The sequence below is a fragment of the Sparassis crispa genome (genome assembly GCF_003851025.1).
Source record: "Sparassis crispa DNA, contig_000010F, whole genome shotgun sequence".
Lineage (NCBI taxonomy): Eukaryota > Fungi > Basidiomycota > Agaricomycetes > Polyporales > Sparassidaceae > Sparassis > Sparassis crispa.
In genome coordinates, this window is record NW_020939758.1 from 679310 (window position 1) to 692628 (window position 13319).

Below are 13319 nucleotides of genomic sequence, written 5' to 3' on the forward strand. Positions count from 1 at the left end.
ATTCTCCGATTTACTGATGTCGTAATTCGTAATTCCGGCAAACTTGCAACAGGTGGGCAAATCTCATCTCCTATCGCTTCGTCGCGCCTCAGCGTGTCCTTTTCCCAGGCCGCGCCGCGGGACCAGGCGGAAGTTCCATGGCCTCCCATTCATCGGAATCTGGTGGCGGTAGATCGAAAGCGGCACGATGTTTCTCCCCAGGAGGCGACGGAGCCTCGTACTCGGGTTGCGCGACCCGCGATGTTGTGGGTGATCGCAGCGACATTGACTGCATGGACGACGTCAAGGAGCTGCCAGAAGCTGCGTAAGACTTATGGACGACACTCCTCGTTCAAACACTCACCGTATCTCGAGTCTGCGCATGTTGACCCAGTCCTTGCATGTTTCCATGAACTGGGCGAGTACACCTGCAAAGTCGTTGTAAAACTATGAAGCCGTGTAAGCATTGCAATAGAGCATGGATTTGCAAGAGAAGATTACCTTCAGTCCTTCGTCGAGGTTTCGCGTGATCTCCTTATACTTGTGGTAGGCCAGGTCAAGGGATTGCAAGGCATGCTGTCGTTCTTTCACCGACGTGTCGTCCTTCCGCGATTGCAGGAATAAATCATTCCGGTCCTGGAAAATATTTTGAGTGGATTCGCCTAGAGCATTCAGAAAGACCACCCACACTGATAGACTCCAGCAGCACTTCTTGCTGCTGCTCTCCAGCGGCAAGGTTATCGATGAACTCTTCATACTTGTCCAACTCCGTCTGCAACACATCTTCCAGCATCGCAGGCTGTACTTCCTCCCACTGCGCAAACGCGGAAGCTGCCTTGAGAATGCGCGGCGTAATGTCTTCCGAGTCGGCAATGCGCTTCGCTCGCCTCACACATTCCGCTCGTTCTCGCGTGAAGTCGTCTAATGATTCGAGGAGGGCGCGCAGAGTGCGGGCATGCGTCTGCGTAGCTGTCGCGCCTGGTCTGGACGAGCGTTGAGCGAGTGTGAGGGTAGAAGAGGGCACAATCGCCTCCAGTTCGGCCTAGTAGGTGAGCGGATAGTTTTCTGTCAAGGCCCATCGCATTTTCAGGAAGATGGCTTACTTCGCTCAAAACCAGCTGACCGATGCTCTTTTCCCACTCCGCCCATTTGCGCCGGACGAGGTCATCACTATCAGCGGCTTGCTGCAGAATCTTACGATACCGCTCCTCCTTGCTCGTGAGCTCGACGTTGGCTTCGTGGGAAGGCAGGCGCTCAACGGCATGTTCCGTCCGGAAACTCTCGTCTTCCTCTGCCTCTTGATCAAGGATATCCATAGCCTTGACGTACAGTCTGAGAAGGCGTCTACGGCTGGGGAGTGGTGATGGTTCCTACCTCATTCAAAATATCCATGTTGCGCTTCGCGAGTTTCCGTACGTTTTCTACGGATGCTTCCACCCGCTCGGGGCCCTCTTCCAGCCTGACTTCTTCCGCCTTTTTCAATAGGCTCGGAGGAAGTCCAATCGGCCGCTCAAGCGCCTCCAGCGCGGCAGGCAAGTTTAGCTTCTCAAGCGTTCTGTCAAGGGGTTCGTCAGCATCAAGGTTCTCAGCTAAAGCCTATGTCTGACTTGTCGGCTGTGTCGTTGAGCTGTTGCGCCTTGTCGACCACCTCTTCTTTGATCAGGGTCTCGCGGCGGTCCTTGTAAATGTCTATTGTCCGAGGATGATATATCAATTGTTCGGCGACAGGTTGATTCGGGGCCCGTGCTTACCTATGGCAACTTTCGCGCCCCATCCTAACAGGTCGCCAAAAATTACGGCGTCGTTCCCAATGGCAGCCTTTGGGTCCGCCAACCCGGCAGGCACGACGGGCTGAGCTACAGAGACTTCCTGCAGCGGCGGAAGCGCCGATAGAGAGGGCACTTCCTGATGGTAGATCAAGTCGTTGTCGCGCTCCGCTCGGCTGGTGCTCTTTTGGACATTATCAAGCAACGACTGCCGTAAGAATTGAGAGAGCTAAGCGAGATGCGCATAGATCCGAGGGCGATTCATTTACTTTAATGTCATGCAAGACCGCAGAAGCCACACCGCCTCTGCGAGCCGTGTCGTAACCCTTCTTCGCCGTCAGCAGTGCTTGGTTGAGGCGCGCGATCTCCTCGCCGTACCTGGTGACGGAGCGGTCAATCAAGATTCATGGGCGAGGATGCCGTTAGCGCAACACCTGTTCGCCTCGAGGTCGTCGACGCTCTTCCTGTATTGCGCAGCCGCCTCGAAGTGGAGCTGTTTGGTCTCCAGATGGGCAAGCCAATGCTGCACACGATCATCAGGGCATCAGGACCACAACCACTGCACGGCGATGGACCACAGACCGACGGAAACACGTGTCTGATGGACGGAGACGCCTCCTTGACTTTTGTCAGAGATGACCCGTACAATGACGCCACCTAGGAGAAGTACTGGTCAGCACTGTCCGCTTAATGTGAATACGCTACAGCACCCTTCCTGCGAGCTTCGCAATCAACCCATTCTTGAGGTTGTCTGGTTAAATGCATCAGCGAGAAGCCCAATAAAACCAAACCGAGCACGCACCCATGACGGCTCTCTGCCACACGCATTCCTGTGCCTGCGCGAGCATGAGAAACTCAAGACTTGCCAAAAATGCCTCAGTAAGTTCGAGTGGCATATCATCCGGAGTGATAGATGACCGCAGTTGCGGTACGGACGCAGATGCCAGATAGTTCAGTGTCCCCGCCGCATTCTATCTGCAGCGTCTCAATGTCCGGCACGATATTCATGACCAAGAATGGCTCGCCTGGTAGTAGGCGATGGCCTGCTTCAGCCCTTGGGGGGTCGATCGATCGGCTGACGCAGCAAGTTGCGAATAAAGGGCGGCCAGGTTGAACAGCACAGCGGAACGCTCATACGCCAGGTTGGACAGGTTTATTGGCAGAGCGGACGAATCGAAAACGGGTGCATAAGGAATTTCCAAACCGATCTACAGACCAAAACTCAGGCTATGGCAAAGATATGGTACTGGTACGACCGACATCAGGAGGAAGTTTTGTCAGCACGAACACAAGCTGCGCATGATAGCTGGAGGCCATCAGATGAGACGAACAACACAGCACTTGCAGATGTAACATGCCTTATAGCAGCCTTCACGCGATCGACGTGCACAACGCCCCCTACGCCATCTTTGCGCAAGGTCTCCCAGCGATTGATATCCCATCTAAATGCATCCGGATGTGTATCAGTATGATGCTTCAGTATGTGTTCCCGGACTGCTTGTCGAAGTTCGATGGCGTATGTTTTCTTGAAGGGTATAGATAACTGGTTGGGCATCGTGGCGTAGCAATGATGCACCTAAGGACCGGAGCGTTGAGCTCCGTCAAAATATCAGAACAAGGGCAAAAGCTGTCCGCCAGTGACAGACAAAGGTATTTATGAAGATTTGGCGTTTCCTCAGCGCAACGCTCCAAGTTCGGAGCCGACTGATTTAGATGATTCTACCGCTGAGGCAGACACAAGTCCCAGAGATGTCGTATAACAAGTTCAAGCTGTGCTTGCCGTTGCGCGTAAAGAAGACTGAGACCAAAGAATGTCCGAGGGAGAGAAGACAATACCTTCCAGACTAGACGCAACAACAGTAGATCACGTGATACGCTTCGCGCTCGCGGCTATCTCGCTGAGAGTCAACTCTTTGTCTAACGCTCATTCCAACACTTTCGATCCTGGAATGTATATGCCATACTCTGGCTTGTCAGACTCACAATATTAAGTGATTTGGCCCCATGATCACAGGAAAGTGAGTGCAATTCAAGCTGCCAGTACGTAAATTTCTCTACACGAACTCAGAGGTTTTACTTCCAATGCAGGGATTCGTGTGATCTAGCGAGCTGTACAGATTTTGACCAAGTTTGATTGCATGGCTTAACGCCGGTGCCGTGCCGTGCACTATCGTGATAAGTTCAACACCATGTGATGTACCCTATCGCTGGTCCGGTCTAACAGCTCATTGCAACTTCTCAATCCACTGCCACTATCTTGCACCGCACCTGCGCCGGCTGGCAGTACCCTACCAACGAAAATGTCTCTGTAGGCGGTGCGTCGCCAGGTTTACTTATTGTCACTTTGAACATTGCTCTCACGCGTCTTCTTCCAGGCGAGTACTACCCGAGGACGGTGCTCCATGCCAATGTTGCGCGACTAGGAGCATAGCATGTATTGTTACAACTTGCATATTATATCACCTTGGATCCGGCCACAAGTGTTCGAACGCAAGAAGCCGCGGTCCGACGGAAAGTTCGAGGGAACGAGATCAAGAATCGGCGTTCATTACGCCATCGGGTGGTTCCTCCTTGCTACAGCGCCAGGAAGGTTACCTCGCTCTTCTCCCCTCATGCAGGGTGGATCGCGCTGATAAGCAATGATACGCCGGGGCTGTCAAGAGTGTGCGAACGAGACAGTGGTATCTAGTACCTCTAGTCCGCCTCTTCGGAGAGTACTTTGCGCTCAAATCAACTGATCATATTTTCCGGTTACCGCTTCATCTTCCGGCTGGGCACTCTCAAGGTTGGCATAAACCGAGCTCTCTACGTCTGCCGTACGGCGATATATGCGATTCATGAAGTCTTACCACACAGTCAGTGTACTCCGGATATGACTCGACCCCGATATCGTCCACCCTCCCTCGTATCAAGATGTATGTGTTGGTCAACCAACCAGTTTGAACTGAATGCCCGACCTGGCAGTCTACGTCTGATGAGTCCGATCACCTTACGCTCTCAACCCGTGGTAAGTATTTTTCGGTGTGAACATGATATTTCGTTTCTGGGCTATATGCGCGCTTCTCGCGTGACTATATAAACCCCCGGTATTCCATGCTGACCTCCCATCATCATATCCTCCACTCCACCACTACTATGTCAATGGCTAGGACTTCGCATCAAGTTGGCTCGGCTCCGCGCCGCTCACCGTCACCCGTAACTGTCAATCCATCCACTCTCCGAGTTGGATGTTCTGACGTCCTTCCGTTTTACCAATGGCAGTCATCTGGAGTACAACGACGGGACACTCGCGATCCCATTGTACGTCGTTCCAGACCTGCTGGCGAGTTTGTACGTGCCTTAATCACCCCCACAATATCTTCTCTGACGCAGTTTTCTGACCTACAGATGATGGTTTGTGTGACGAGCAGCTCATCTTTTCGCGTGTTAACCATTCGCGCAGGATCAGTCCGTATCAGTCCGAATTCGCGCGAACCACTGGGTTATAGGCGTCATCGTGGGCATTCTCCACATGTGCCACAAGGTGAGGGGCACCTACAAGCATGTTTCGAGGATCCCCTGACTCGTGACGTATTTAGTACGCGAACGTTGGCTACGAAATTCAATATTCAATCGACGGGCGATTGTGCACGGACACCTTTGCCGTGGACGACATGCGTCGTTTATGATGTTGATGCGGGATTATACTCTACTTTTGGCTGGGGAGTTTGTATGTAATTGTGCCTCGGAAATAACACTCCTACCCTTGTCTCTCACTATCTCAGCTCGTGGCGGCAGTATGTACTTACCTTTGTTTGAGACGGAGGTCTAACGTGTGCAGTTATCTGTCGATCAATGGCAGATTCACTCCGTTCATAGGCGACATCCTGCGCAAGCAAACAAACCTTAGTTGGGCCTTAGCGTCTACGATCGTCTGCATTGTTTTATATATGGCGAGGCAACGTAAACAACAGCTCGGCGCCAACATGAAACGCTTCGAAAGGCCTTAAGTTTGGTGGGATGCCATTCACGGATGCTCTTCTACGAGATAGCTTCTATGCATGAATGTGAAGGGCGTCATGCCGCAACGTGCAGCAGCTTGAGTTTTCGAGCGGCCGGCAGGCCAGCACGCACATAAATCCAGGCTAGTACTGTTGGCGCCATGAATCAGGTTGCGTTAGACCATCTGTCCCGCGACCGTGAGGAGATAGACGACCTGCAAGATTTCTCGGACCCTGTATGGCTTCGAAGGCCCTGATGATCTCCAACATCATGCGCAGTTTCGAATGTCCTGTACGATATCAAATACCATGTACAGGGTCGGATTTTGGCCCGCACGACGTCGAACATCACGCACGATTTCGAATGTCCCTCACCATTTTGTAAAGAGAAGCAACGGATGATCGAAGTTCGGGAATGCTCCGAGATAACCGTGGAGCAGCAATCATGAATTGAGCGCTGGACAATGCGGACAGAGCGAACAATTTCATAAGCGTGAAGAGGAAAGGCACAACAAAGCCACTGGAAACACCCGCGATACTAGATCGGCAACGGCGCTCCGTGCAAATGGTCTCGCCAGAAAGATACGAGGCACTCTCCGACTCGTTCTCAAATAATTGAGATATTAGTGGCGGGAGAAATGTGAAAACAGCGTGAGCTTACTGACCTGTAACACCATAGGCATTCCTGGCGGTGATAAGACCCGTCGACATGCTGTGCCGAATGAAATAAGAATGAGATGGCCGACTCGAGAAGCTCTTGGGGAAGGCACTCCTTTGAGATATTCTTCCCCGAGGGAAGGAAGTACACTGCATGCAGGATCACCTGCGAGCAACTAGTATCCTACCGCGTGTTGCTGCGGCACGTACCCAGTCATGGCACCTGATCATACTTCTTCAGCGTTCCGCCCCGACGACGTGGAACTTCCATGGGAACGCATCTGTTTCAGTGTGACTATTGAAAACCGAAAAGCTCGAGTTCAGGGCGCAGTGACATTACAAGAGCAATCATGGTTATTGCAATGTGTTTTGTGGAGTCCGCGGAAGGCCGATTGCGCGACGACAAACGGCCTCGCCGGCGCCCTTAGGCCAACAGGCGGAGATCGCACAAAGCTATAGATTTCATATCGATTTGCTTCCCCGCCTTCAGATGAAGAATGGCATGGAGACAACGGCTGTACCTCCACGCTATAGTAGTGTCATGATTTGAAAGAGAGCGTGCGGATGATTCCCGGCGGCTCGGACACCATAAGAAGTCACGCCCGAATGCTCTCGTGCTCCGATGATCTACACGAGAATAACCTAATCTCTGTATGAGAAGAAACGTAAACCGATATGATATCGGAAGGAGGTCAAGGGTCTAGCGCACCTAGCAACGTGGTATGCACCTGCACGTTGCCCGTCAATTGGAGAGTTCCACTAGGTCCCAGGATGTAGGACTGACATGGTCTCCAGCTTAGCTGACAGGTCATGCAGCAAAAAATTACAACGTCGTCTCATTTGTCACTGACAATATTCAGCATTACAACTGGCAAATCCATCTCACAGGGAGCAGGCGACCCGTTCGTGACGCGGGTGTCTTCCCCCTTGATCGACAAAGTAAGCTTGGACCTGACCATGGGCATGTGTCCTTGTGGAAGGAATAGGGTTCGGCGGACTGTTTCAAGCATCAGCGCTTGCTGGTTGCTTTCCCAGACACCGCCAATAGGCGCCCACGGAGAACAATACACACCATAATCTGCTTGAATCGTAATAATCGTCTTCTGTCGGCAGTGGTGGCCCAGACTCAGGTCAGACCAGCGAGAATTATCACGAGTCTTGCGGGAAGAGTGCACAACATGTGCGAAGTCCGGTCGCTCCATGCGCATCGTGATGAATCTAATGCAAAAGTGGACAACTGGCAAGAAATAATACACACGCAAATCTCACCAAAACGAGTACCGAAGGAGGCCGAAAATTCGTCAGTGTTCTGGAGAGGTACATGCATGCACCCCAGCCAGCATCTCCAACTGGACCTCGCCAATGGTACATCAAAGTCGTGGCTGATGCCGACTTCGCATACATTATCCCATCACATCTTGAACATCGCAGAATCGTCGACATGCCTCCTCCGCGAGGTATGGTCCTGACCGGAGCAATTTCGTATTTTCATGTCTTCTGTATAGGCGATGCTCAAGCGTATTAGGCGACTTCGGTATTGCATATTCCATCTGAATCTACGTCAGCATCCGCAGAAGAATTCCCTTCATTGTCGAGGTCGTAAGATCCGCCTTTTGAGACATTCGCAACTTGCATCGCCCGTTCGGTACGCACACAATTCGTGTCGCGTGAATGCGTTGAGGTGGTAGCGAGAAGAACGCAGCCCTGGCTGGCGGCAGTCTAGAAGCCAATTGGGAAGGGGCCATTGGAAGACATTTAACCGACCGAGATTTCGCCGCGAGATCCTGTATATACCTCCGCCTGCGACGTCATTTTGCCCAAGACCTGCTGCTACCGTGACGCACTGCCCACTAAGGTGGACACGGTCGAGATCGAGTTGCCGTCCATTCCTATTCGCATCATGCTGGAGCTCGGCAATTGCGGCAGAATTTAGTCTCCCAAAGGCAGACTGACACTCTGCTTCAACCTTCGCGCCTCAGGATATCCGTGTCTGGCAAGCAGAATTGTCAGCGCACACACGCCGAAGCGCATCGCCGTGAGCTACTAGGGCGTGCAAGTCCGTGAGCTCCGAGTCCTCGAGGACACGTACACATTTGAAAACTTCGTCGATCGCGCGATCTACATACATTGCCACGAGAGACTCTCCGCAGAAGAATCAGGTGGTGGATGATGTAGCAACATGTTGCAGAACATCACTACTTGTCCGACATGCTTGATGAGGTGCGACCATGGCCGAACAGCGGTGGTCGGATCTAAACCAAGAGGGTGCATCCGCAGCCCAGACTATGAACATTGAAAGGAGAAGGAGGAAGTAAAATTTTTATTTGAACATGCGCACTTGTCTGACGACTCTCTTCTGAGGAAGAGAACTGATTTTCGTGAGGAAGGATAGGTTTCCTGGGATATGCTGCATAATATTCTCCATGGGACGAATGTCCTGCAATATAAGCAGAGAACGCAGCTGGAGGAATCCGTACACGCACCCTGAGCTCATAAACTTTTGCATGACGAAAGGTATCTTGAGAATCGTCTGATGTGACAGCAGGAGAGACGTTCGTTGTGTGTTCCTCGAGCTCGCTATCCGAGTGTCACCTCGTCAGGGACGCGCGCAGGGCCCGCTGCGTATCCTGCATCTCATCCACCGAACAACTAACCAATAGCAATCGCCAGAGGTCCAGGGTGTGTGCTCGAGAACATGCCTTACTTTTACCAACCACCTCCCTCCCCGCGTCGCACTTACCCCTTCTCAAACCACAGATTTCACTTTACTACTCATAAAGTCCTCCGCTTGCGCAGGCACCATGTTTTTATTCGATACCCTGTTTCGTACGTATGCCCACTAGCTACAGTAGCTATCTGTCTACCATGGGCTTCGCCCTCGAGGACAATAAACTGGAACACAAAAAAAAATAACAGGAGCATGGGGACAAGCGTGACGGAAAGAGAAGGAGTCGCATAGGTAGAAGCAAGACGAAAAGCAACTAGACACCTCGCCAGCATCCCCAATGTCATTGTGTCGATGTCGCAACCTACTCCTTGGTTGGGTAGAGGTAGGAGGCCTTCTTGATTTGCTCCTCGATCCAGAAATACGGTGTCACATAGGTCACATCAGTAGAGTCAGCTGTGCCGGAACCGCCGATAAGCAGGCCAACGATACTGCCTAGTCACTGTTTCCGCATCGGTGGGGCCTCCTTTTTCCTCTCAGAGAAGGTAGACCTGGAGATCATCCGCCTTGCCGGTCGCTGGAAATCCATGGCCTACGAAACCTACATACGAGCCTTCGAACAAACAGCCTCTCGCTACATGGCTGACCTGGGCACCCGAAGTGGTTTCTAGTTGCTCCTCCTCCTGTGGTTGGGCATGCGGCGCGCGAGTCGCCGTGGATCATTTTCGCGCCTTGTCTTGGGTAAGCGGCTCCCTCTCCGTGTCCGACCCAGCTAACGCTGGTCCCACCCAGCCACCTAGCTCATTTCCTCGCGGCTCCTTCTGCAGCCTCCTCTCTCCCTCGACGACGAGGACGGACGGACAGTCTCCGATTTCCGCTCCCTCACGAAGCCCCGCAGAACCTTCCCCCCGCCCGTCGAAATGTGTATGCGCCACTGCGTGGCGCATACCCCTTTCGGCGTTCTCTCCCGCGAACAATTTTATTTGTCCCAAAATAAAATTGTTTCTCTCACGGCTCTTTCGCAGCCAGCACGCTACATACAAAGCCACCTTTAGAACGTCCTGGGACCCAGTTGTAACTCGTGGTAACGAATTTGTAACGAATCGCCCACCCTACAGACCCCTATCATAGTAACAACCAGACTTTGATACAAGACCGTCCGCGCGGAACGCGGACTGTCTTGGTATGAGACTAGATTGTGGTGACAAGTACTATAGGTTCCCACCAATTGCATGTGTCTCTTCATTGGTACGTAGGCATTTGTGGTTCTCCTAAGGCCTTCAGCTACTTTGCTTCAGCCCTCAACCATACACGCTATCTGAATCGTCCTGGAGACCGGTCGGGTCGCCGCCGGAGGGACATCATCTGTTACTGTCGGGGCGAGGCTTCACTATGATGTACTTATTTGCCTTGACTCCGAAGATACATGAACACATATTTGCGATTCAAAGGCTACCGAGCCTCACGAGTCTAAAAAAGACAAAAAGTATCCATAGAGCTCAAGGTAACTGCTAGTAATACAAACTATCGCAAAAGTCTGGAGATAAAAGTCTCGCTATAGCTCAAAACCAAGCGAAGCGCAAATTTCCTAACAGTGATACACAATGGCCGCACAGCGGCAGAGACAGAGTCGAGCGTCAGCGCCTCGACGACAGCGCATCGTACTCCGCCAGGGAAATCGCGATGCGGCATATAGGACACGTCCGGCTCGTCGCCAACCAGCGGCGCAGGCAGCGTTCGTGGAACCTATGAAAAGGAAGTCAATCTCCACCGATCAATCAAAGAAATTGGTGACGTACGCATGCTGGCACGTCGCCCCGAGCACGGCGAGCTCCTCCACCCGGAACTGCGAGAGGCATATCCCGCACTTGTCCACGACGACGCCGAGCAGCGAGAACTTGACCTTGACGGTGCCGTTCTTCAGCACCCTGCGTCGTTCCTCCTCGACGCGCCCTACGAACGGGGATGCCGGGCGCGCGTTTGCATTTGCGGGTGGTGCAACGGGCTGCGCAGGCTCTGAAGTGGAAGGTGACGGAGAGCCGGGACCTAGGACATCCGCCACGAGGAGGTTATCCTTCCCGAAGATCAACACACGCGAAGACGAGTACGAAGTATCCCACCTCGTAAGTGCGCCCGTCCCCCGCTCCCTCGTTCTGTTCCGCCAGCCGAGATGCGAGCACGTCCAGATCGGTGATGTTGGAATATTGGCGCGGGGAGACGCGGGGAGACGCGCTCGGAAGAACGGCCACATTTTCGGGGCGCGGATGTCCTTTTTCTAAGCATGGCGGTCTCAGCCGCACCGAAGCGGACAACGGCGACGACGATTCGTGCGGAAGTTGGGGTAGTGGACGGCCAGGGTAGTGGCCCGTCGGTGTAGTCGGCGTAGCTGGGGTGACAGGTGAGCCGAGGGTAGCGTTTGCCGACGAGTACGCCGAGGGGATCCGCTCCATAGCGAGCGGCGAGACGGGCGTAAGGCGCAACTGGGACCGCGACGAAGAGAAAGGGCTTGCTTGCGACGATGAATGAATCGGGAGAGCGCCCTTTAGGCTTTCGGGGGTAGGCGTGGACAACGACGGACGTTGCGTACGCGTCGGGGAGAAGGCACGGCTCGTTGTTGAGAACGGTGTCCGTGGGGTGCTGGGCGAAAGAGCAGAGCTTACTTGACGCTCCGCGTCCTCGCACGTCTGCTCAGGCGTCTTCCAAATCACCGAGGGAGACACGAGCGGCGAGTGCGCAGAGGTCTTCTTGGGCGACGATGGAGGTGGTACCCGCCTGGACTTCTTCTCGCCTAGAACGAGGGGCGGAGGCGGAGCCGCACGCATTGGAGATCTCTGCAGGAGAGAAGGTTGGGCGGGGGACGTAGGAGAGGTCGGTGACGTGGGGGATATGGGTGATCCGGGCTGCTGGGAGCGACGCACCGGACGGTTCAAAAACGCTAGGGATGGCGGTGGAACAGGCTTCTCCCTCGGGTACACAAGGGAACGGGGAGTGTTCGGGGAAGGCATATTCGGAGTGCGCTCGGTGGACGCCCGACTCGGAACTGGAGTGTCATCCTCCGCGATCGATGGGTCGACGACCTCCCAGTCATACAGCTCGCTGCGGGGCCGCAGAGGAGTGATTTCGTGATCCTTGCCCTTCGAGAACAGCCGTCGCAAGCCGAAACTCTCTCTGCGCTTGAGAGTGGGCACCGACTTGTGCGAGGACAAGACACTACTCAACGACAGCGTGACACTGCTCGCCCACGGGCTCGAGAAGCCCAGAATGGAGGTAGGGCTGCTAGTCATGGGCGATGACGGCGGCGTCGTGATGTCGAAATCGTCAGAAGGGGACCGTCCCGTCGTCTTCCGCGAGTGGGGGCTCCGGTGCATCGAAATCCCGTGGTCATTGGCATGTTCGTCCTCGCCATCCTGCGGACACACGGATCCGCAGTGCGAGCAGCACCGCAACCGCGTTCGAGGGGACGGTGGCAAAGCCACGTTCGGCACTGACGGGCGCGGGGTTGCGAGGGCAGATACGGACTCGGAGGCACGCTGGCGCTCGAACTCCCTCACGACTCTCTCGTCCAGTCCAAGTCCCAGCTCCCGATCCGCCTCCCATCCCTGCGAGGAGTCCAGAGATAAAAACTCGATGCTGGACACGTCTGAGCTTGATTCAGAATCAGGGGCAGAGTTCTGCTCGTGCACGGTCGAGGTTGCGGCCTCGGTAGATGGAGAAACTTGCGGGCTGCGATCGGGCGAGGAGACTACGATACTGGGCGAAGGGAACACAGCTGGGAAGAAGGGCGAGGGCGAGGAGATTGCCTCTTGAAAGGACGGTGGAGGATAGTCTGGTGGAGACTCGAAGACTAGAGCACGGTCAGTAAAGAGGAAATTGACAGGACGAGAGACGTACCATCGAGAAGGCGATCGCGCGAGGGAGACGAAGCGAGAGGCGGTGGTGCAGGTTTGCGCGGACGGGGAGGGTTCGTCTGCAGCCTCCGCGACGAGGACGGCGGGACGGCGGTAGTGAACCGGGGCTCGTCATCGTCTCTGCGCTCGGGCCTGGGCCTGTCAGCTGCTCTCTTCTTTGGTTTGCGAGGATGCGGAGTGTTCTGCACCGGCACGAACGTCAGAGCGGGCGGGCCACTAGTGAGCTTGTGAGTAATGCAAGTTGCGTTGGGAGAAAGATGCGAAGCCGAAGCCGAATGAAGAGTTGGAGAGGGCATTGTGAGTGACGAGGGGGCATATGATGGTAAAGACAAGCTCACCGTGCTTCTCCACGAGCTCACCGCAA

At 54.1% G+C, this 13319-nt stretch overlaps 5 protein-coding genes across 5 annotated transcripts; 1 reads left to right on the forward strand and 4 right to left on the reverse strand.

Moving 5' to 3' along the window:
• Positions 1-88: 88 nt before the first annotated feature.
• Positions 89-3300, reverse strand: SCP_1202230 (pH-response regulator protein palA/RIM20; the record flags this gene model as incomplete). The annotated part of the gene is made up of 16 exons (XM_027763109.1): positions 89-290; positions 344-426; positions 481-615; positions 668-1021; positions 1083-1298; positions 1354-1534; positions 1587-1668; positions 1731-1953; positions 2015-2123; positions 2180-2268; positions 2328-2402; positions 2456-2496; positions 2548-2716; positions 2771-2953; positions 3006-3051; positions 3104-3300. The coding sequence occupies 16 exons, from the start codon at positions 3298-3300 to the stop codon at positions 89-91; spliced, it is 2385 nt and encodes a 794-aa protein (XP_027618910.1).
• Positions 3301-4880: 1580 nt separating this feature from the next.
• SCP_1202240 (hypothetical protein) lies at positions 4881-5413 on the forward strand (the record flags this gene model as incomplete). The annotated part of the gene is made up of 4 exons (XM_027763110.1): positions 4881-5075; positions 5133-5138; positions 5188-5268; positions 5324-5413. 4 exons carry the CDS (start codon positions 4881-4883, stop codon positions 5411-5413), a joined length of 372 nt encoding a protein of 123 aa, XP_027618911.1.
• Positions 5414-7218: 1805 nt separating this feature from the next.
• SCP_1202250 (hypothetical protein) lies at positions 7219-7590 on the reverse strand (the record flags this gene model as incomplete). Its single annotated transcript, XM_027763111.1, has 2 exons — positions 7219-7379; positions 7455-7590. 2 exons carry the CDS (start codon positions 7588-7590, stop codon positions 7219-7221), a joined length of 297 nt encoding a protein of 98 aa, XP_027618912.1.
• A 910-nt stretch (positions 7591-8500) lies between these two features.
• Positions 8501-8888, reverse strand: SCP_1202260 (hypothetical protein; the record flags this gene model as incomplete). Its single annotated transcript, XM_027763112.1, has 2 exons — positions 8501-8665; positions 8721-8888. The coding sequence occupies 2 exons, from the start codon at positions 8886-8888 to the stop codon at positions 8501-8503; spliced, it is 333 nt and encodes a 110-aa protein (XP_027618913.1).
• A 1796-nt stretch (positions 8889-10684) lies between these two features.
• SCP_1202270 (hypothetical protein) lies at positions 10685-13251 on the reverse strand (the record flags this gene model as incomplete). The annotated part of the gene is made up of 4 exons (XM_027763113.1): positions 10685-10793; positions 10847-11121; positions 11168-12891; positions 12939-13251. The coding sequence occupies 4 exons, from the start codon at positions 13249-13251 to the stop codon at positions 10685-10687; spliced, it is 2421 nt and encodes an 806-aa protein (XP_027618914.1).
• Positions 13252-13319: the final 68 nt, after the last annotated feature.